This window comes from Cordyceps militaris (assembly GCF_000225605.1).
Source record: "Cordyceps militaris CM01 unplaced genomic scaffold CCM_S00001, whole genome shotgun sequence".
Lineage (NCBI taxonomy): Eukaryota > Fungi > Ascomycota > Sordariomycetes > Hypocreales > Cordycipitaceae > Cordyceps > Cordyceps militaris.
This window is the reverse complement of record NW_006271969.1, coordinates 3,399,808-3,422,092: the sequence shown is the minus strand read 5'-3', so window position 1 is coordinate 3,422,092 and position 22,285 is coordinate 3,399,808. Positions and strand designations below refer to the sequence as shown.

The following is a 22,285-nucleotide window of genomic DNA, read 5'->3' as shown; positions in this document are numbered from 1 at the left end:
AAGGAATATTTTGATTCCTATTTTTGCTTTGAAATTGTCACGACCGCATCAATTATACAAAATCGGTCAACATTTATGGCTTTGATGCCCAGAATCTTTTCTTCTTCTTGAACATATCATTATATATATACACAACATACACGGGACACGGGAACTAGCATATGCGCACATTACAGACGCAAAATACACGAATTGGCGTCGTTTTTTATTCTCTTTCAGATGGGTGCGATGGACTATGGGTTCATCACGACAATGTGCATTTTGCGTAGTGCAATGCGTTTCTTCTGGCACGTTTGGGAGCCAAAACCCGCGCTGGCGGAGGGGATACTCGAGGACTGGTATACCACTTGTTCGCTTTTTCTCTCTTCTTTATATATCTTGCTAGCGATATCCAACCAGACACAAAAATATACGACGAATCGAACACGGCCGCTTTGAGCGGCGGTTGGTTCTTGTCATTTTTTACTTAAACTCTCCTCTGCTCCCCAATGCTTGACTTGTTTTGCTCTCCATCAGGTGAAGAAGTATACAAATTACATCCACCACTTCCGATTCCCGGCTCGACGCCGCCACCCGTCGATGGGCTGATTTGGCGGCGCCCGTCGTTCGGCCCGCAGACGAAGAAGGAGGTTTCCCTTGGCGGCTTGGCTTGACTTGGGGAGGGGCTTTCAAAAGACCAGGGCCGTGAGATGTCACCAAAAAACATGCAAGTCATTTTTTTTCTTCCTCATCCCCCCCCCCTGGTTTTTCTACTGTCTCTCTCGCGGTGGGGGTGTGGCAGTGAGACCTTTTTTTTTTTTTCTTGTTCCCTCCGTATGATCCGGAGACCCCGGACGTGGTGGCTACGTTGTACTCGTCTGGTGGCTTTACAAAAAAAAACGACAGGGCAAATATATTACAACATCGAGGGAAGGGGGGGACAACAACCCAGGGTCCTGTTGGGACAACGGGAAGAATGCACGGGAAATTGTGACCTGTCAGTCAACGTCAATGTCACTGATGCGCTAAATACCGCTTCTCTAGGTTTTGATCATCATTCATCATTCATCTTGTTATTATTGATCATCTTCATTATATCAGCAGTAACAAAGGGTCTCAGCTGTGCAAGTTATCTCGGGTGCTGTGACAGCCAACTACCTATCGCGTTGCCAAGCTCGGTCAGAGACAACTTTGCGTTTTCTCCGCACGACGCTAGGACGGAGCGCTTCTCGCTCTCTCTCTCTCTCTCTCTTCCCGTTGTCTCTGGTGGTTTGCGCACAGGCTGGATCGCGCGCTGAAAACACGCCGTCTTCCGGTCATTGTATCAGTCTGTTTACTTCGTTCCGCTTCCTCCTCCTCCAACAATGGACCCTGCATCGAGACACACACGAGCCACACGGGCCATGTTTCGGCCGGGCTTGTGCGGCGACAGGCATCTCGCCCTTCGAGATCCAATACATTGGTACCGAAACTTGAAATAACGCACTTGAGCGACAATCTCATCCCGCCCTTGCCTTCTTTCCCTGTCATTTCGAGCACGCCCTGCCGGGTTCGGTCTTCCAGCCATGGTGCGACAAACGCATGGGCGGTAACGGTGGGGAATTTGTCTCAATCCAAGGTTCAAGGTCTCTCGTCTTTGTTTTATTTTCATCCCGAGTCATGCCAAGCGATATGAAATTGCTGGTGTCATTCTTGAACAGTCTACAGAAACGTCGCATTCCTTTAGCTGGACAAGGGTCGCCAGCCCTGGTAAAGTCTCGGACGACGCTTTGTTGCCAACAGAGGTGCTCTTGTCGTATTATTCGGACGCCCTGGGAGGTAATCCTTCATCCGTCTGGCCGCTCAGGAACAGATCCCAGCTGCCCATGTGATGCATCGTTTTCTTGATCAGGGAGAATTTGCGGTGATGGCAGCTCAAAGTGGTGCGGTGGAAATGGCACCCCATTGAACTCGCGATCAGAGCTGTGTGCATACAACCAAGTTTCCAGGAACCGCCGATACCCTGCCAATATCAAAGAGGTCAGCCCGTGCTATATTCTCGAGACAAAACTCAAACATACCCTCGCCGTGAGTGAATTGGATACTCAGATATCGGATATCGAGATCGCTGGTGTCTGTCGATGGCCTTCGTGGCCGTATCCGCTGCGCAAGTGAGCGCCGAGAGCTCTCCGGCGCACTTCCTCGACGACCGTGAACTACAAGCCGCACTTGCTTCGCTCGGTCCTCCCTTCCGCGGAGCTCCCCCTCAAAGGTATGCACATCGTATTCTCGGTATGAACCGCCAGTCTTGTTGGCAAGCACCGACAGCGAGTGGCAGGTCGTGTATCTATCACGCCATATCTTGAGTCGCTGAATTGCGCCAATGCCCTTTACTTTTCCATAGCTGTCGGTACGGCCGTGTACATTCGTCCAAACCACGTCGACGTCATAAAAGTCTATCAAGTCCTTTCGGCGCACGTCACCCTGGAAGAGGAATGAGCCGTCTACAGAAGTGAATTCGTATCGCACCGTGATGTACTGATCATGGATGCAGACACCTTCGTCAGAAATATATCGTATGCGATGCGGTTCGGTGAATGTGACGTAGCGCTCCATGTCGGAGGGATCGTGGTACTGCCTGTGGCGCGAATGCAGTGTGTGCGGGAAGACTTCCGCGGGCACATCGGATGGCACTGCAGGGTTAGCAAAGCGCTTGCGTGGACTGGGCAACAGATGACTTACAGTAATGCTCGAGGAGCTCGTTCTGATAGCTACATTGCCATAGCACCCGGCGCTGCTCGGATCCGACCACTTCCCAGGGGCCGAGATATACCGTCCGCTCTTCTGGTGTGTCTTGAAAGAGGGTTCTGGCGAGTCAGCAGCCGGCGTCAATTTATCAGTGCGGAGGGACGTACATGGTGGCTTGGAAGCCCGGGGGGCCAATGTCGAGAGGACGCAGACTGGAGCGAGGCACAAAGGAGCCTCCGATGGACGACGGCGCAGAAGCAATGGAGATGCCCGAAGTTGGCGTCCAAGTAGAATCGACGGGACTGGTGTAGGAACGACTGTAGGTTGGCGGACGGCCGAGTGAAGACGAGGTAAAAGATGAACTCGACGAGGACATGCTGCAGAAGCAGCTCGAGGCGTGGCGATCAGGTCACGTCGGCGGTGGGGGAGGGGAACCTAGCATGCCAAAATGGTTACCGAGGCGCAGGCTGACGTTGGCAGGGAGCCGAGCAGAGACGCGAGATTGCGCCGGATCGCAGCTGGACAGAGACGTGACAAGGAGTTTTTTTTTATGGAAGTAGACCAATGTCTCGTGAAATGTGTTGGCCGTGGTAAGAATTGATGTTTGATGAACGCTAGGAAGCGGGTGGGCGAGCAGACAGGTCCACGCAGCGTGCAAAGGTGACGGGCAGTCGATGATGTTCCGCAATGCGCTGGCTGGTTGCTCACTGGCTAATGGCGCTCAATGCTACTCAGTACTGCAGTTGGCGATTTATTTGCGACAGGTTGAGCAGCAAACTAGACACGGCAGCGGCTCGCTGGCCAGGTCCGGTGAATGTCGCGCCATTAGTCAATGCAGCGCGGAAGCATCCAGCGCAGAAGACGGTGTTGGCAGCGTGCTAAAGTCGTTGGAGGTGGAGGTCGAAGCCGGCCAGCGGGGGTCGGCCAGAGCCGTTCCACTAGCGGCGGTTGCGGTAGGCACGGGGGTTGAGCGCGGCCTGTGATGGGCTGGCGCGGCGCCGTTGAAGGTGGGGAGATGTTGAGCGAGTGTGGACCATGGCTGAAGGAATGGCTGAGCGTTGCATTGTAGTGCGTCGCGAGGATGGAGATGGCGATGATGAGGATGATGTATGATGTGTGAAGGAGGAGATGACGATGGGGGCGACGGAGGAAGCAGATAGTTAGTGCAGGTTAGTTCAAGGTAGTCCTGGTCTGTCTCGGCGGGTGGTGATGAGTGGGTTTATGAGTGTTTGCGTTTGCTACCTAAGAAGAGGTAGTTAACCCAACTCTGCCAGCTGCGAGGTTGCCAGCTGCGAGGTTGCCGGCTGCAAGGTTCAAGGTTGCCAGCTGCCAACACCACCAAGCGGACAGACGCTCCTCTCCGATTGGATTTCCCCGCCGGCTCGCTCGCTCACTCTCCTCTACAAGAACCATCAAACCACCATCTTGGCCCAATTTCCACCATTCAAGCATCGCTTCATGACTTACCCGCTCTCGCACGAGGCCCTCCCCAAAGTCCGCTACTGTGTAGAGTTTGCACATTGGCAACGCCACTGCAACTCCACCATCGCGACATGTCCAGACAGACGACACACTGCCATCACGTTTTAGCCACCGCTGCTGCATCTTCGACCGGGTGGGGGATATTGCCTAGCCTTGGGTGTCTGGGGTCACCATCACCTGTCACCAATTCCTCCTGCAAATAACTGGTGCTGCCTCACTGCCAAGTCGCCAACCTGCCCTCCAGCTCTCAGCCCGAGTCTTGCAGAGCCCAGCCCGGCCCACTGACAGGGGCGCCTCCTCGCCTGTCCGCCTACACTATTGATTGGCGGCGCATTCACTCTGTCTGACAATCTGTCGCGGCCTCCTGACCGCGCCGACATTAACTATCTCGGGACTGAATGTATTCTCCTCTCGTCATGCGAGACACTGCAAAACACTCTTCATCAGCTTTTCAACTGCGCCCCCGCTTGCGCCGAGATATAGCTAGACCAACAACGGCTGTTGCAGCCCTGGCGCGCTCTGCGCTGAAATTGCCCTCCGTTTCGTGCGCACGAGTCTGGCAAATTTTCTACAAAACATCTAACCGCCTCGTCGCTCCTCATGCCTGGTGCAGACTACATTTACAATGCCTCTCGGGTCATCTTTCGGACCTAGAAATCGAGGCTTCCTCGGAGCAGACAGCTCTGCTCTTCCGGCACAGGATCTGCAGGTAACTTCCCTCCACCAATCTGATCCTCGTAGCACCGCTAATCGTGCAGGACCGCCATCAACTGCGATATGAACTGGATCTCAACTCGTGGAACTTTAGGATTTGGGGTGTCGCCGCCTCGGGGTTTTTGACTGACTCGTACGTCTCGTCTCGCTTCGCTCGTCCCGGCGCAGCCCGCCGACGGCTGGCTAACACATGTCCAGATACAACCTTTTCTCAACCAACGTGATTCTAGCATCCATCTCATTTGTGTATTATCCGCATGGCCGTGAATGGCCCGGTCTTCTCATTAATCTCTTTACACTCCTCGGCTCCGTCATTGGTCAGCTTTCCTTTGGCTTCCTCGCCGATTACTATGGCCGCACTCGACTTTACGGAATCGAGCTTGTGCTCGTCATTGTCTCAACCATTGGTGTTGCAACCAGCAGCCATGGATACAATGACATGTCCTTCTTAGGGTTGTTTATATGGTGGCGTTTTGTCATGGGTATTGGTATGCGCTGCCTCAAAGTCATCCATGTGCTGAGCTAACAGTAACAGGCATTGGTGCCGAATATCCCCTCAGCGCTGTCATTACATCCGAATGGGCCAGCACACAATCAAGAGGAACCATGATTTCAAGCGTGTTTCTCATGCAGCCGGTTGGTCAGGCCTTGGCGCAACTTGTCGGGCTCTGGGTACTGCTTGGCTTCGAAGACAGCAAGAAGTTGAGGGATCTTCGTTGCGGCTTGGACACTCTCCATGAAGAAGAGTGCCGCAGAGCAGTAGACGGAATTTGGCGGATCGTAATTGGATCTGGCGCCGTCCCCGCTCTTCTTGCCATCATTTTCCGCTTCTTCCTGTTTGACTGCGGCCTGTACAGTCTCGAGGTTCGCAACAAGCCAGCCATTGCCATTCTAAACACGCAAAGAGTCTACGGAACACCTGCCAATTCAGCCAATCACCACCAGAACACGCAGCAAAGCATGCACCCGAATATGCATCAGCAAAGTTTGCATCATCAGAATTCGTTTGCGCTGCAGAATACAAATGGCAACTTGCACCCGGAGCCCTCGCCTCGACCTATGCCGGTGCAATTCTCTCGCGAAGATTTACACAATTACTTTATTCGCGATAAGAACTGGGTCTACCTGCTAGGTACGGCCTCAACATGGTTCTTTCTCGACGTTAGTTTCTATGGATTGTCCCTCGATAATAAGGGTACACTCTCCGATATGTGGGCGACAACACCACCAGTCGCAATCAATGAGAGTCTGGAATGCTGGAATTCAAGTCTTCCGGGCGGAACATCGACAGTTCCTGGATGGAGGACGAAAGGCCTGCCAACGTGGCAAACCGACTCAACGCATCCTTGCAACACCATCTACGACGTCCTAATCGAGCAGACCAAACAATATCTCTTGACGGTGTCGTTGGCTTCCATAGCAGGCAGCCTCTGCTTCATTCTTTTTGCAAATCGCATACCAAGGCGGCAGTGGCTTACGGCATCATTCATTATTCTGGCCGTAGTATTCATGATCACCGGTGGTGTTTACTATAGCGTCCATCGTGACTACGCGGCAGCCGCCACTGTGGTGTGCGTCGCCATCTGCCACTTTTTATTCAACTTTGGTAAGCCCCTCTACGAAAACGCACCAACAACCAGCTAACCCCCACAGGTGCAAACACACTCACATTCATGATCCCCGCCGAGATTTTTCCTACGTGCTACCGGTGTACGTGCCACGGCATCTCGGCCGCCGCCGGCAAGCTCGGCAGCATCGTCGCCGTGCTCGTCGTGTTTGGCATCAACAAGGCCTACAAGAGCCATACACGCCAGGGCCTCATCTTCTTGCTCTTTGGCTCCGTTGCCGTCGTCGGGGCCTTCTTCTCGTGGGCCTACCTGCCCGACCCGCAGCGTTGGGTCGTGGAGCCCACGGGCGACGGCCGCGAGAAGCGCGTCCTCGAGAGCAAGGACCTGGAGGAGCTGGGCGAGGGGAGGGAACGAGCCAGGCAGGCTGGGGAGTTGGTGTCGTTGAAGGAACGCTGGGGTGAGCTGCGCAGCCGGAGACGTGGGCCGAGACGGAGACAGGAGACATAATACCCCCATTTGATGCAGATTGTATAAACTAGTTTGTTTATTCTTACGAAATATTGCGCAGAACGCTACAGAAATGCTACAGAACGCCTTAATGTATACAATTCATAGTCCAGACATGACACATGGTTCTCTTCATTTCTTCCATTTCCCTTGTCCCCTCAAAGCGGCACCGGCGCCGGGTCGTTGATGAGCATATCTGCCGTATCCGCGTACAAGTCATCGGCGCTCGTAGTCGCCTTGACGTGCGCGTCGCGCTCCAGGGCGTCGAGCCAGCGCGCCCAGCGCGAGGCGGACGCCGGTGCCGCGGCCGGCCAGCCGCGGCGGGGGTGCAGAATGGTGCGCAGGCGCAGCGCCCATGGAGCGAGGTGCACGTCGACGAGGCTGAGTGCGGCGCCGAGAAAGTACGGGCCACGCTCGTCGGCAGCCTGCGCGAGGCGATCGAGTTGCGCCTGCAGGCACGTGATGAGGTCTGCTTGCCGCGCGAGGTCCGTATTCTGGAGAAGCGCGTAAAAGGCGACGAGGAGGTCCGTGTTGATCTGATGCGCGTATTAGTGGCTTTTCTTCTTTTTTTTTTGTTCTTCTCTGATTTTTATTCCTTTGGTTTCCCTTTCTTGGTATGAAACGGCGGTGAAAAAAAAAGACTGTAGGAAGCGGTGAAGAACTTGCATGGTTGATCCAGAAACGGCAGTTGGCCTTGAGCCGCGCGTCCGAGGGCAGCAGCGGCACGCGCGCGTCCAAGTCCTCGAGCTGGAGGGGGAGGCCGGAATTGTCAGCATGCCCACCTTGAATTGAAGTATTATGAAGGGGAGACGTACATATTCCAAAATCACAGACGACTCGGCGCAGGCCCACGCGCCTTGCCGGATCGCGGGCACCTGGCCTTTGGGGTTGGCCTCGAGCAGGCCCGCCGGGGCGGGCTTGCGGTGCGGGTCCGCCTCGCAGTACTGGTACGGGAGGCCTTTGGCCTCGAGGGCGATCCAGACGCGCTGCGAAAAGGGGCAGTGGCACGCGGCGTACAGCTTGACGTCACCGGCGGCGCCGGCCTCGCGCGCGTGCTTCCGAGCGGTGACGGCGGCGGTGCCTGTAGGCCGGCGCGGGGCCGGCTGCGCCCGCTTTGTCTCGCGGTCCTGCGAGGCCATGTGCCGCTGGACGCTATTCTTTTTGATCTCGTCGCTCTTGGCGAGCGTGTGCTTGTGCGGGCCAGCGACGCCGTCCCCCTTGCCGTTGCCGCCGTTGCCGTTGACGCGCTGAATGGTCCAGAAGCGCTGCCCGTGGTACCCGGCGGCCACGGCGGCGGCGCTGGTGGTGGCGGCACCGTCCGCGCCGCCGTCGAGCTGCACCGGCTCCGTGCTGGGAAAGTACTCGGTGATTTTGATCTTGACGTCGCACAGGTCGCGCTCGCGCGCGCTGCGCCGGCGCCGCTTCTTGGTGGGGTCCTCCGTCTTGGGCGTGCCGGGCGGGCGGCCCTTCATGCGGCAGTCCCAGTAGTGCGAGACAAACGGCTTGCGCTTGTACTTTTGCGTGGACCTGTGCGAGTAGACATTATCCACGTGCGGAAAGTATGTTTCGAACCTGAGCGCGCGCGGTTGTAAGTCGTGGGAGCCCTTATCAGAGACGAAAAAAAAAACAAGCAGGTTTTGGGGGTTCTTACTGCTCCTGTGTCAATACAATCATCTCATCCACGTTGAATAGCTTCTCCCGCCAAGCGTGCAAGTCTGGCGGATCGACAACAATCTTGCCGCCCAGCTTGCCGTGGGCCGAGGGCGCGGCGTCTGCGTCGGCGCCGGCGCCGGCCTGGATGGCGGGCGCGAAATGCAGCGTCGGCTGGCCCATAGCCGGGGCCATCGATCGGTGCGGGTGCACCACGGGTACTGGCGTCGGCGCCAAGATGCCAAACTGGCCCATGTGCTGCGTCTGCTTGTCCGGTGCCCCCATCGGTGCTTGCGATGCAGCCTGCATCACCGGCGCATGACCTCCACTGGCGCTGTCCTGCTGCTGTCGTCGGCGCCTCTGCGGCTGTCGGTTTACCTCGACCTGCGGCTGGTACTCCAGCCTCTCAAACACGTTACCCTGGGCCCGGTACACCTCGCCCATGGCGGCGGCGGCGGCGGCCGACGGATACCCAATCCCCATGTCCATGGCGTACTGCTGCTGCTGCTGCTGCTCATGCTGTTGGGGCGGCTGGTGAGGTGTTTGTTGTGGCTGGCCGCTGGCGAACGACCCTGATGCCATGGCCGGGGCGACGGCACTGATTGCTTTCAATATAAAACGCAAGACAGGCAGTGGGATGCTCGAGCGGCTCTAACACGATGGACGCACGGCTGCTTGCTGCTTTTAGGAGATGGAAGAGTGATGAGGGCAAATTAGGTGACAAGTGGGTAAAATGCTGCTGGTCGGCGTCAAAAAGAGCGACGTGCACGGACCACTTGACGGATCTTATCTTAGATGGTGATGATGTGGCTGTGTATGTAGGGTATGCGACGAATAATTCTATACTTGTAGAAACGTTTTGAAACTACACCAATTGAATGTAGTAATATTTTTTTCTTTTTTTCTCTGCAATGAATTGTCTCATCTTGGTCGAACGCGAGTAGCCATCTACGACTGTTCCAACATCATCCAATTCGTGCGCGGGTGCGTTTCTTGCGTCCAAAGAGCCGCGTTTGTAGCCAATCTCTTTCCTAAATGACTGCATCTGGAAAGGCGACTTGTGCTGGCTTTCGCAAATGTCAGAGTGCTGTTTCCAAGTCAATGTTCGCCAAGGTTATCCTGTTCACGAGGTTGTGAGGTGGTGCGCACAATCACATGGGACTTGTCCTGTAACAAGCCACACTGAGCATTTGCATAGACGGGAGGCACGGATCAAAAGCCGATCTTTTAAACCACGCATTTACTGGCATCGTCTCACGATACAGTCTTGTCGTGGATAAGTGCGCAACAAGAGGCTAGATATAACCGGACGAGATGAGACGAACTTCCGCCCTTGACCGGGGCGGCGGCGTCAACCTCGGCATCGCTAGCTTCCCCAGACCATCTCAGACCCCGTTCGAGCCGTCCGATATTTCACCTATTAAACGCCGTTTCCCATCCCACCAACATAACCAATTTTTCGTCTTTCCCTCTCCATTCACAATCTCTCCTATCTTTATAACAACCACACGCACACACACACACACAGCCCGCAACCATGTCCATCGTTCCCGCCTACGCATCGTACCAGTACATGCGCGTGACGTCGCCAGCCGAGTACGTTGCCCACGTCGAAATCAACAACCCCAAGCGGCTCAATGCCTTTTCGCAGGCCGTGTGGCTTGAGTACGGGCGCGTGTTTGCGCAGATTAGCGCCGACCCGGAGTTCCGCGTCGCCCTCCTCAGTGGCGTTGGTGACCGCGCCTTCACGTCGGGGCTCGATGTCAAGGCGGCGACGGCCGACTCACCGCTGACGACGGCTGAGGGCGACGAGGTCCGCCGGGCCAAGCTCCTGCGCGGTCACATTGAAGAGTTTCAGACGAGCATCACATCCGTGGAAAAGTGCGAGAAGCGTACGTTTTTTTTTAACAGCTACAAGAGTATATTTGGATCGTCTTTGAAGTCCGTTGCTAACATGGACAGCCGTCATTGCGGTTCTCCACGACGTCGCCATCGGCCTCGCCATCGACATTGCCACGTGCGCCGATATTCGCATCTGCACGGCCAAGACTCGCTTCGCCGTCAAAGAGGTGGATATTGGCCTGGCAGCCGACATTGGCACGCTCGCGCGGCTGCCCAAGGTGGTGGGCTCGTTGTCGTGGGTCAAGGACGTGTGCATGACGGCGCGCGACTTCGGCGCGGCCGAGGCGCTGGCCCAAGGGTTCGTGAGCCAGGTGCACGAGGATAAGGCGACAGCCATCGCGGCGGCCGTGAAGCTGGCGTCGCTGCTGGCGTCCAAGAGCCCAGTGGCGGTGCAGGGTACCAAGGAGCTTCTCAACTACGGTAAAGAGCACTCCGTCGCCGACAGCCTGCGGTATACACAGGTGTGGAACTCGGTGGCGCTGCAGGGCGAGGACTTCGTGACGGCCATGATGAGCAGCATGCAAAAGAAGAAGCCTTCGTTTTCCAAGTTGTAAGAGGATTTGTGCCAAGGTTATTGAATATTCGGTATCGATATCATGCAGTATAACGCCTCAAATGCTAGTGTTTATTGTGTTGTGATGATGTGTGACATTGTCCAAGGTCGTATTGATGGGACCTTACTCGGAGCCGGATTCGTCGATTGGAGGCAAGTTTTCTTTGAGACGCTGCGACAATTAGTAAGAGCATTTCGATGACGAGTTGGCGGCACAAACGTCTTCGAGCTTTTGCTTGAGCAAGGGAACCATATTTTCCTTGACAACAACGCGCTCCTCATCCAAATCCTCAATAATGAAGTCGTGGTTTTCGCTGTCAATGTTGACAATGATGGATTTGATGGAGGGGTCGCACTCGATGAGAACGCCTGCGAGGGACGGATTGTTAGCCGAGGCCGGTGCTACGCCGAACACATCCAGGGGTAAAGCATACTTCTGATGGCACGAGGCATGATGGCAGTTGTACGTATTGTATTCTGCGAGAGCGGGCTTCGGTGTTGGACCTAGAGTGCGAAATGGTACGGTTGGGAAGGCAAGGCCTGTGATGGATGGGCCGAGGACGCGCCAGGCGGGTCGCAAAGGGGGAAATAAGCAGGCGCTGGATAGAAATGGAAGGAGGTAGGTGCTGTTGGTAGCAGCGGCGATGGAGCAGATGGAAAGCACGGTTTGGCGATGAGTACGTATGGGGAGAGGTTGGATCGTGATATGAGGTGGGCCGGCTATAAGCTGGGCGCAGTGGATGGGAGCGCTGAATTGGCCTGTCAGTGGATTGGGTGGAGGAGAGCGCTGTGGACGGGCAGAAGGTGCTGTATTCCTGTCGTGAAACCCATCAAGGGCATTCTTTTAGCGTCCCGGACGCTGTAAATACCGCCTCAAAAAAATCGTGTAAATGTGCCGCCTCCAACCGAGCTCGCTCTTTTTTTCTGCACGTACCAATGGCTGCGACGCTGCACGACACCTTTTTGCATGCATACAATCAAGAGAAGAAAACAGAAGGAGAAAAGGAAAATTCTGCACTGTTGCATCCATCGATACCTCCCATATTCACTCCGCAGCGAGTTGTGCATGCTGGCCCTTGTGGCCTCTTACCCTCTTACTCCCGTTGTACCCGCATTCCATCTTGCTTAGAGTGCCAGTGCCTGTTTGCCCCTCCCCCCTCCTTCAAGCACATACATATATCCTATCGTAATGCTAATTCCTCGCTACCACCCTCCGTACCTAATAGGTATTGCTCAACTTTTGCCCAATTCTCGTTTTTCAGGCCCTTTTGCCAAGCTCGCTTCGAATGAATCGTGTTTGTGCCCAACGGTGCACTCTTTAGCTCAAGCGCCGCCAAGCACACCTTTCACTATGCCACGGCTTCCATATCCATGCATGTGCGCTGTCTCCATCTCGCTCTGGTCGTTACTGTTATCTAATGATAGTTTGACCGCCTCGTCGCGTTGCCGCTGCAAACGACTCAATCAACTAGGCGCATCGCAAAACGTGGCGCTTCTCAGCTGGCCTCGCCTGAGCAACACGCCCCCAAGCCCCCTCCTCCTTGCTGGTGTGGTTGCAGTGGTGGCTTGCTGCCTGCATCACAATCCACTAACTAATGTGAACTAGTTCTTCCAGGTTCAGAAATATTGACCACGGCTCGAATTACACCATGACGCTAATCGCAGCACATGCAAGGCTTGGATCAAGACGGATACCGGGCAGGCGAAAAGCGAGCCAGCCCCACCAACATGCGATTCGCACAGCTCGCCAGCTCGTCTCCTCGCCAGCCTCATCAGCAAGCCCTAGCTGGGAACAGGATCAACAGTGATGGCGCTAGGCTGCTTGTCTCAGGCGTGCATGCGCGGCAAGCATCAAAGACCAAGGACGGCCCTCTCCCCTCCCCTCTCGACTCGTTGGCCTGCCTGGTTCTTCTGCCTCGTCCCATCCATTTGTGTTGGCCTGGGCTTCTTGTCCACCAGGGTTGTTTGTACCTAGGACGAACTGGAACAGCCCTCAGTTTTCTTTTCGTTGTAACGTCAGCTAATAAGCCCCGCGGCAAGCATAGTCAAAACGAGAGCATCGGCTCGCCGCGGCAACTCTTATCAGACCCCCCCCTTTGACAAGTAGGACATCACTCCTGCAGCAACAACCGCCGCAACCCGTGTCGTCGCAACCAGCATTCATTAAAGTTAAAATGAAACGCAAAACCCAATACTTGGAGGCCGTATCCCTGGTCATTGCAGCTGCAGCCGCACGTGAATCCCCTCACACTCCCCTCTCCACCACCAAAGCAACCCACACCACCAACGCCGTCAAGCCATCATGACATATAAACTACGAAGTAGCATGAGCGATGGTGCCGGAAACTGACGTTCCTCTTTCGCACCCATCGGCCTAACTATTTGCGGCCCGGAATTCGAGCGCCTCACTTTGAAGCGCTTCTCGTGTCGTTGCGTATCCACACATTTGCCCACTCATTGTGGCAAGTGCTAGTCAGTCTCGTGGCTGACGAAGTGTGTCAATCTCCAAGTCCAACCCTCCATGGCATTTCATTTCCACATTACCCTGCCACCGAAGCCCTCCTCTTCGCTTCGTTCCCCAAACTTGCGTCCATCTTGTCATTGACATAGCTGCGTCTCTCCCTGTTAGCTTTGCGCTCCTACCTGGTGACACGGCCCGCAGCCTCCCTTTCTTCCCTCCGTGCGTGTCTCCGAAAGTACGGTCCTCGTTGTCGTCTCAGACGGACACGAAGACGCAGCAACTGCCGCGCTAGCTTGTCCAATTTCGAACCACCCACCACCGAGGGAAACAAACTTTGGCCGATTCGGCGTGTCGCGCGACGACTCGGTAGCGAATAGTGTTTTCAAATCTTGACCCTTCTCCAGGCGGTCGAATCCAACAACTCTCACCATTTCCTACTTCGTCTAGCCATTATTCCTCACCTTCGTCCCGCCGGCATTTAGTTGCCGTACTGTTGCATTCACCAGCGACGATTTGCCTATTTCGGGTCCGACCCATCCGACTTGTGACGACATCGATCCAACCCGCCAAACATCTTGTATGACAAGAATAATTCCATCTCCGAGTCAAGCCAAATCATTATCTCAAGGCTCGATATATGTTTCTCCTTTTACCAAATTCTCAAAAATCAACCCCTACACTCCTCTACATGACATAGCGAATCCTCCCTGTAACCATGTCCACAACAGAACCGCCGCCTGCCACGGCGACGGCCTTTGCCACACCGGCACCCAGCTCCTCGCCGCCTAGCACTCAAATGCCACCCGTTACCTACGTCATAATCCCGCTCGTAACGCTGGCCTCGGTCTTTCTCATCGGCTTCTTCGCGTATGTGCGCCGGCGCCACAGCCGGCGTTTCGAAGCAAGCAGTGCCGGCGACGGCGGCGAGGCTCAGATGCAAGAGCGCCGTCGCAACGACACGGACGCGGCCGACCGGTGGCCCCCAGCGAGTTTAGGCCTCAACTGGTGGTTTTTCCGCTCCAACGAAGGTCTCAATGAGCTCGGCGAGGCACCGCCACCGTACGACGTCGAGAGGCGCCGAAAAGCCGCGACAGAAGGAAGCGTCGACGCAACAGACGAGGGTGCGGAGCCGAGAAATAGTGTACTAGAGGAGAACGAAGACCGCGAGTCGAGACACAGCAGCGATTCAACACGAGAGCCGCCAAGACATAGCGAGGAAAATATAATACGAAGACCAAGCAGCCGGGTCAGCAGACGGATCATCGAGGAACAAAGACACAGCGCGGGCCAGCAACCACGCCGCAGCCAGGAAGACTCACAAGCGACAACACCTGAAGAGCAAATACAACATACACAAAGTAGCGAAGAGCAAGAACAAGAACCACAAGAACCCACTCGTCCAATTCGCCTCTTTGACGAAACGCCATCCGAAGCCCACCGTTCCGCACTGCCGGTCTCCTCATCTTCCTCCCAGGAGCTCCCCGGTCTCAACAGCAGCCCCCGCCGCCAAACCGCCGAGGAGATGGCCGCCATCCTGGATGCCCGGTGCCTCCGCAACCGGCAGTGCCGCCGTGATCACGAGGAGGCTGCCGCCGGTTCCTCCTCCCCAGCGGACATCTGCAACACCGAATTCTTCCACACCCCGTCGCCATCGGCGTCGCCCTCGCGCAGCCGGCAACGGCGCATCGAGCGGCTCAACCAACGCCTGCGGCGCCTCGGGTACGCCACGCCAGACAGCAGCGAGCACTACGGCTCCCAGCTGCGCGATATGGAGGACGGTGCCGCGCCGCCCGACTACGAGCGCGCACCGGTCGTGGCCGTGCCGGCCCCTGCGCAGCTGCCTCCGCCGCTCGCGGCCGACGCGCCCCCGCCGTACCCGGCGCCCGTCGTGCGCCGACCCCAGTACCGGTACAGGGCCGGTGACCCCCCCATGGTCCGGCAGACTCTGTACGAGCACTTTCCGCATCATAATTACCTCTTTATGCCCCCTCTCGAACATGACTACCTGGTCACGAGCTACTCGGCATCGCTCCACTCGCGGTTCTAAGACGGCAGCGGAGACAGGGTGTGGCTTTCTAAGGTTGGAATTAAGCGTTGTATTTGAATATTTTATTGCTTGGCATACTTGGGAGTTTTTGTTTTGGTGGTTCTTGGATATATATTTTTTATAGGGCGCTGCGGCGTAGTCTTGGGAGGGTTTGGGGGGCACTACCCTACATCATCCTGGAGTACCGGGGGCCAGACTCATCGTGGCCTGCTTTGTTTTCTCTTGCATATAGCAGTGCCTATCAATAATGTATACAATACATGTGCTGCGCTGTTGACTTGCGCTGGTTAGAATCACCACACGTTATTGTGTGATACCTTTATACGACCACGAGTCACCAGCCACTCAAGGTCGCACAATACTAGTGAAAATAGTGATCCGTATGAACCTCTACTCCGATCCCATGGCTAAATAGCAAGCTGTACGTACTTTACATATGCGGTGCAGAAAAAGCTGATTCCGTCCACCTCATACTGTCCAGTGACACCCATACCCAATGTCGCATATATTCGTTTACATGAGGAGACGGTTAGTCTCTCCATTCGTCACCGCCGCGTACGCCAGGCGGCGTTGTGCCAGAAGACTGGCCACGGAGAGGGGCATCCTCTGGCTCAGCATCGTCGTCGAGGGCTCTGGCGAGATCGTCGGGGTCCTGCATCTTGGCGTCAGGATCGACAGCCTCATCCAGACCCTGCGAGGCCTCGGCGCGCTCCTCGTCCTCAAAGATGCCCTCGTCGGCGCTGACGGATATGCCGCGGGACCCCCACTTGGGCCGGGCGCCGCCGCGCTGCTGCTGGTCATTGTGCAGGGCCGCCTCCTCGTCGTCGTGCTCCTCGTTGTGGTGGCCGAGGGTGCGGCCAAAGATGCGCTGGACGAGCCAGCCGTTACGCAGGTCGTCGGCGTCGACGACGCCGCCGCCGCGGAGCTTGACGCGCTGGCGCGTGTAGTAGACCCAGGCAAAGTCGGCGTAGAGGGCCGTCTGGATGATGCCGAAGATGACGGACAGGGCGTCGGGCTTCAGCTCGTCAAACATGCGCACGAACCAGTTGAGGCAGTACAGGGCGCGGTAGGAGCCGAGGGCCAAGAGGTAAAACGAGTCGATGACGGTGGGGACAGTCGTTTGGCGCAGCAGCAGAAGCTGGGGCAGGACGCAGACGGACTCGAGAATCTCGGAAAAGGACCACATCCACTTTGCGTGCGCGCGCGCAAGGTTAGCAGGCTTCAAAAGCCGGTCGCGGGAGAGCAGAGAGTGCTCGACTCACCGAGAGGAAGCTCCATTTGATCTTGGGCAAAAGGACGAGCATGGCGAACGGGGAGAGGGCCGCGGCGCCGCCGAGGATTATGGCGCCGAGCTTCCAGGACAGCTCGCGTTCGCGGGAGCGGGGATAGACCCATTGCATGACGCCGAGAATGTAGAACGAGGTGAGGATGTAGGTGATTTTGAAGATGACGTTCCACGCGGAGCCCGTGTGGAAGAGGTCGAGGTAGCGGGTGCAAAAGACGAGGGCGTAGAGAATCTGGGTGATGAGGGAGACGCCCTCGGCGCTGCGGTTGCTGTGGATGGAGAAGATGAGGATGCCCTTGGACGCCATGTGGCTCAGGTCGCCGAGGATGCGGAAGATCTAGAAAGAGGACGGGTTAGCCAGGAGGGTGCCAACTTGACCTGTCTGGGGGGGGGGGGGGGGGGAGGCAGATTTGACTTGCGTTCCAGGCACCCATGATGTCGAGAGGCGTCGGCAGCCACGCAATTTGGGAGTTGTCAAGATGGAGGGAGCTGGACGGTCAAGATGGCCAACGTCCAGACGTGCGGTATGATGGCGATGGCGATGGGGGAAAGGGGGAGGAGGAGGAAGAAGACGAGAAAGACAGTTGGCTGCGTCACCTGCGACAGCTACCTATCATGGAAGAGGAGACGCTGGCAGCGAGGCTGCTGGAGTGGAGCCTGGACGAGGCCCCCCCAGGGTGCAAAGTCGCGGGTTGCAGTGCAGTAGTGCCACTGTAGCCGTAGGTAGTGGTGACGGCACAGCTGCAGCTCGGTACAGGTACCTTGTTTGGTGGGTAATGGCAGTAAGAAGGTACACGTAAGTCATGGGTACAATACCCTTTGAATATTTTTAGCAGATCGCAGGTGTAATACGGAGGTAAAATGGGGAAACAATACCGTAATTAATATGGTAAAACGTGAATTTTGTGGCCGTGTCGACCACTCGGCTCGCCTACCAGTCCCGGCTCCAAACATGTCTCGGGTCAGCTAGTTACAGATGACAGGTAGTTCAATATATCAATTGTCAAGAATCGATAATAATCGTTAATCCGTACAGGCCTAACAGAAATCGGCATCCCAACTACCCAGTACCTGGATCATTAGTTATTACCATGCTTCCACCCACATCTTGCTTCAGCTCACACCCAAGCTGCTCCTTGCCAATATGCCACAATCTACCGACACCTAAACTGCACCACCGAGCAGGATTTGCACCTCGCGTGGCACCTCATCGACAAGCAGCTTGCCTTGCATGCCTCGCTTTAGGTGGTGCTCGAGGTCCTCCCTCTCGGCTTCCATCAGCCGCCGCTCGCTCTCGCTGTCGCCCAGCACCATGGCATTTCCAAAGTTGGAAATAAATGGCACTATTTACCACAAACACGTTAGTATACGCAGTACTTTGCAGGCAACTCATACGAAGTACGAACCGCCTCTGCCGCCGGGCCTGCCGTAGCGGACGTAAATGTTGCGAATCCCAGGCTTGGGCCACACCGCCAGGTTGACGTTGGCGCGGTGGTGAATGCCCTCTTCGTGCAACTGCGCGAGGACGTCGAGAATGTCCCGAATCAGCGCGTCATCGAGGTCGCTAAGCTGCACAGGCGCCAGGCCGGGAATGTACTCGAGCAGCAGCGCATTCTGCGTCTGGCCTTGTGCCGCCGCCGCCGCCGCCGCCTCGACCACGTCGGTCCATGCAAACCCGTAGTCGTCAATGTTGGTAGGGACCGCCAGGTAGCCCAGGCAGCGCGGCCAGCCAAGCTTGGGCTTGAGCGCCGAGAGCGTGTCGACAAGACCGTCGGCAGCCTCTTGCGCGCTGCTGTAAGTGACGGGCCTGGTAAGCTTGGAGTAGGCCTGGACTTCGTGGCGGAAGGTTTCTTGGTTCTTCGTGTCTCGAGGGAACTACTCGGAATAACCTTAATACAACTCGTTCTTGTCCAGAGGGTTTGCAACGTACCGTCTTCAGTACACATTTGCCAGCGCTTCGGGCGGGTCGTGAGCTGTCCGTCTTGCGACGCACCTCGACAACATACAAGCTCGGCATCTCCGATCGGCCATCTTGCAGGATATCAACCAGCTTGAGCTCGATCAAAGAGCCGAGATTGACAATGTTGTCGCTGGGAATTTGCTGCTCTTTGGCCATGGTAATCGAGATGAAGAGATGAATGCTGATTTCACTGCCCATTTACACACACTTTTGCAGGGCTTTTATACCTTTTCCAGTCCCCATCCGTCCCGATACCGCAGCATCGGGCCTGATGGCTCATGGTCGGTGTTTGAAGCTCTCGCGATACTTGCTTCACCGCATTACTCTAGTTTTTGGTGGTGTTTTGTGAATTAGTGCACATTTTACTGGTTGCTTCCGCTAGGGCCATGGCAACAAGCCTCGTCTCAGCCTGCCCACAACGCTGGAGCCTGAAGTTACAGTGGCCAGGGCAAGCTAGCGCCGGCTTTAAACGCGTCACTGCATCTCCATACATCCAGACCGCGTCTCACAACGTTGCCGTCCAGCCCAGCATCATCAACGGCAGACACGGCTTTCCAATGGTTATCATCTGACGAGTTGCGCGCGACTCTCTCTTGCTACCATGGAGACAGGTTCGCCACTGCAAATCATTATCCCAAGTCAGAGCTAACTGTTACCTAAGGTCAGGACCGCGCCGAGCGCTTGAATCAACGTCTTCGCGGCGCTGGGTACGTCTCTCTACGGTCCCGTTTGCCACCCATGTTCTAACTCCGTGCCCAGCCGAGCCAACGTCGGAAGCGACGACTTCAATCTCGACATTGAGGGCATCGGCGAGCCGTTTACGCAGCCCAGCTCCTCCCCCGCCTCCGCGGCTCGACCAAACGCCCAAGCAGCCCAGCACAGTCCCGAGATCCCTTCCGCACCCCAGGAGCCAAACGAGCCCGTCACCTCGCCGAGTATACACCAAGCGCTTATACAAAGCCCGCCACGGCCCGCGCCGTACGATGAGGAAATCACCGAAAGCCCAGCGCACGCCCCCGGCAGCGGACACCGTCGCCGCCTGCCCGTGCAAGAAGTCTTGGCCGGCGCGGCGCGCATGAGGAGTGCCCTCGAGCCGGACCCGATCCAGCCCATTTCGCTTCCGCCCCTCCGTCGGCCCCCTCGCCAGAGCCAGGCGCCCTCGCCCACGCGCAACACTCCCCCGACCCCAGCCGGCCCGTCTGGCGACGATGAATCCGACGATCCGCAGCTGATGCCCCCGCCGAGGGTGCCTCAACCGGCACCCCGACCACCTCCTGCGCCAAGCCCCGTCGCAGAGTCCCCCTCCCCCGAGGCGGAGGAGGCGGAAGAAATCGGCGACGACAGGGCAGCCGCGACGATTGGCCGCAAGAGACCCCGCGTGAGCTTCCAGCCGCCGCCGTCCCCCGAACTGGGCTCCGAGGAGGATTCCGACACAGAACCCGCCGAGGAGCGCCCCGCGGCCAAACGGCCGCGCCCACAGCCGGCGGCGCGGCGCGAGCCGGCGGCGCAGCGACAGCCCAAGAGGCGCAACGCGGCCGAGGGCGGTGCGGGCAAGCGGCGCGGGCGTCCACCAAAGGAGTCGGCGCGGCAGCGCTCCCACGGCGGCATCCGCGCAGGCAGCGCCGACGACAACGTCATTGAGATTACGGTGCAGCGCTTCGTCAACGGGCCCGACGGCGCCGAGAGCGACGACGAGGGCGGCCAGACCGAGGCGGCCCTGGCCAACCGCAACAGCGAGACCGTCGTCGACGTCTTTGCGCAGGTCTGCGACGAGGTCATCTCTACGACTCTCGGCAAGTACGAGTACCTGCGCCAGGAGACGCAGGACGAGGACAAGAAAAAGGACTGCCGCATCAAGATGCGCGCCATTGAAGCGTTTCGTGAAGAAGTCAGCGCCCAGCTTCTGCAGCATGTAAGTAGACGATGTTCCATGGTTTTTTTTTTCCCGACTCGTCTTTGGTTGCTGATAAGAATATTTTTTTGACTAGTCTATTTACTTGAATCACTGGTACTCGCTACGGAAGCGAATTCGCCATGTGCAAAAGGAAAAGCTGGAGCTGCGACAGGAGATTTTGCGTCTCAAGGCGGAAAAGGAACAGGTCGCGCTTCGCATGGACGGCGTTCGGGCGCGGAGCGAAAAGGACGGCAGCGACTCCAAGGTACGTGGCTTGACTTGACCACGTATTTCCCTACGAGCAATCACCCTAACGAAAATGTGCAGCACCGTCTGAGTGCGTCCAACCTCATGCACGATATTGACCTGGCTGTTGAGCAGGGCCGCGACGCCGCTGATCTGTCCTCGCGAGCCCGCAAAGAAGCCGAGCTGGGCAACCTCGAGCTTATCATCTCCCAAGTCGCCCAGCAGGCGAGCAGCAACGGCCCTACCGGTGGCCTACTACACCAGATCCAAGACTTCAATGCCTTTCTGGAACGCGCCGCCACCGTACTCGAGTCAAGGTGATGTGAATTAGCAACTTGTTATATTTTTTATTGGAAAAAACGCCTGCCCATGCCCCAACTGGGTTCTACCGTCTAGCTGAATTTGGCCTTGCTAAAGTCCATTTCGGGGTGCTGCGCTTGGAACTTCTTGAGAATGTCCGCCTTTTTCTGCTCGTCCGACGAGGGCAGGCCCTGCTCCTTTTGACGCTGATCAAACATCATCTTTTCGACCATGCCGCGCGTCTGGCCGTCGAGCTCCGACAGCTTGGAGTTTTCCGGCTGGATCTTAGTCACGTCAATCATGGGGGCGTCCGTCACGATGTGTGCCCACCACTCCATCTTGTTGACCTTGTCGAGGTGAATCTCGGCCGTCTTGGTCCCGTCCGCGTTGGTGGACAGTGTCCAGGTCGAGTCATCTACGAGGATGGCATGGGGGAGGTCGCCCTGTTGATAGTTAGCTTCAGGCGTCATCGGCGGTGCAGTTAGCGGGGCACGCACGTTGATGATGGGCTCTTGGCCCTTGATGCCGGCAGTGAGCTTGAGCTTCTTGATTTCCACCACGAGATCGCGCGACTTCAGGTTGCCGGGAACGGTGAAGTTGATGTCGAGCTCGCCAATGGTCTGCGTCCACTTGTACGGCAGGGCGGCCTGCGCTTCGAGCTCGGCGGCGCGGGCAGCAGCGTCTTCGGCCGGTGAGGGGTCTTTTTGTTCGTGTTAGCGACTATTTCGAGAATGTGCAAATGCAAGAGTCGTTGAGGGGACAGTTTTGTCCGTCTACACACCTTTGTCTGCCATGGCTTCGGAGTTGGTCTGACGTGAATGAATGGTGGAAGTGGAAGGTAATCGAAGCCGGAAAGCTCAAGATCTTGGAGGGGCAACGGCCCCACTAGCCGGGCTGACCAATGTAACACGGTTAGCATCTGTGGCATGGTTGATGATGGAATGATATTGAATGAATAATAATGAATATCATGCGGATTGTCAACAAGGAACTGCAGATAAAAGGAGTGA

General features: G+C 56.6%; 9 protein-coding genes across 9 annotated transcripts; 4 read left to right on the top strand and 5 right to left on the bottom strand.

Annotated features, from left to right (window-relative positions):
• Positions 1-1,805: 1,805 nt before the first annotated feature.
• On the bottom strand, positions 1,806-3,082 carry CCM_01105 (uncharacterized protein; the record flags this gene model as incomplete). The annotated part of the gene is made up of 4 exons (XM_006666263.1): positions 1,806-1,981; positions 2,040-2,651; positions 2,701-2,825; positions 2,874-3,082. 4 exons carry the CDS (start codon positions 3,080-3,082, stop codon positions 1,806-1,808), a joined length of 1,122 nt encoding a protein of 373 aa, XP_006666326.1.
• A 1,731-nt stretch (positions 3,083-4,813) lies between these two features.
• On the top strand, positions 4,814-6,977 carry CCM_01104 (phosphate transporter; the record flags this gene model as incomplete). The annotated part of the gene is made up of 5 exons (XM_006666262.1): positions 4,814-4,897; positions 4,947-5,035; positions 5,101-5,390; positions 5,438-6,508; positions 6,556-6,977. 5 exons carry the CDS (start codon positions 4,814-4,816, stop codon positions 6,975-6,977), a joined length of 1,956 nt encoding a protein of 651 aa, XP_006666325.1.
• Positions 6,978-7,135: 158 nt separating this feature from the next.
• Positions 7,136-9,209, bottom strand: CCM_01103 (glutathione transferase, putative; the record flags this gene model as incomplete). Its single annotated transcript, XM_006666261.1, has 4 exons — positions 7,136-7,513; positions 7,644-7,724; positions 7,793-8,504; positions 8,629-9,209. 4 exons carry the CDS (start codon positions 9,207-9,209, stop codon positions 7,136-7,138), a joined length of 1,752 nt encoding a protein of 583 aa, XP_006666324.1.
• A 955-nt stretch (positions 9,210-10,164) lies between these two features.
• On the top strand, positions 10,165-11,083 carry CCM_01102 (enoyl-CoA hydratase/isomerase family protein; the record flags this gene model as incomplete). Its single annotated transcript, XM_006666260.1, has 2 exons — positions 10,165-10,519; positions 10,590-11,083. The coding sequence occupies 2 exons, from the start codon at positions 10,165-10,167 to the stop codon at positions 11,081-11,083; spliced, it is 849 nt and encodes a 282-aa protein (XP_006666323.1).
• Positions 11,084-11,206: 123 nt separating this feature from the next.
• On the bottom strand, positions 11,207-11,535 carry CCM_01101 (DNA repair protein Rex1; the record flags this gene model as incomplete). Its single annotated transcript, XM_006666259.1, has 3 exons — positions 11,207-11,254; positions 11,303-11,451; positions 11,517-11,535. 3 exons carry the CDS (start codon positions 11,533-11,535, stop codon positions 11,207-11,209), a joined length of 216 nt encoding a protein of 71 aa, XP_006666322.1.
• A 2,723-nt stretch (positions 11,536-14,258) lies between these two features.
• On the top strand, positions 14,259-15,590 carry CCM_01100 (uncharacterized protein; the record flags this gene model as incomplete). The annotated part of the gene is made up of 1 exon (XM_006666258.1): positions 14,259-15,590. One exon carries the CDS (start codon positions 14,259-14,261, stop codon positions 15,588-15,590), a length of 1,332 nt encoding a protein of 443 aa, XP_006666321.1.
• Positions 15,591-16,119: 529 nt separating this feature from the next.
• Positions 16,120-17,829, bottom strand: CCM_01099 (protein-ER retention receptor; the record flags this gene model as incomplete). The annotated part of the gene is made up of 4 exons (XM_006666257.1): positions 16,120-16,809; positions 16,853-17,212; positions 17,295-17,364; positions 17,798-17,829. The coding sequence occupies 4 exons, from the start codon at positions 17,827-17,829 to the stop codon at positions 16,120-16,122; spliced, it is 1,152 nt and encodes a 383-aa protein (XP_006666320.1).
• A 1,607-nt stretch (positions 17,830-19,436) lies between these two features.
• CCM_01098 (triadin, putative) lies at positions 19,437-21,296 on the top strand (the record flags this gene model as incomplete). The annotated part of the gene is made up of 5 exons (XM_006666256.1): positions 19,437-19,446; positions 19,497-19,542; positions 19,595-20,747; positions 20,824-20,994; positions 21,057-21,296. The coding sequence occupies 5 exons, from the start codon at positions 19,437-19,439 to the stop codon at positions 21,294-21,296; spliced, it is 1,620 nt and encodes a 539-aa protein (XP_006666319.1).
• A 71-nt stretch (positions 21,297-21,367) lies between these two features.
• Positions 21,368-22,069, bottom strand: CCM_01097 (nuclear movement protein nudC; the record flags this gene model as incomplete). Its single annotated transcript, XM_006666255.1, has 2 exons — positions 21,368-21,975; positions 22,057-22,069. The coding sequence occupies 2 exons, from the start codon at positions 22,067-22,069 to the stop codon at positions 21,368-21,370; spliced, it is 621 nt and encodes a 206-aa protein (XP_006666318.1).
• Positions 22,070-22,285: the final 216 nt, after the last annotated feature.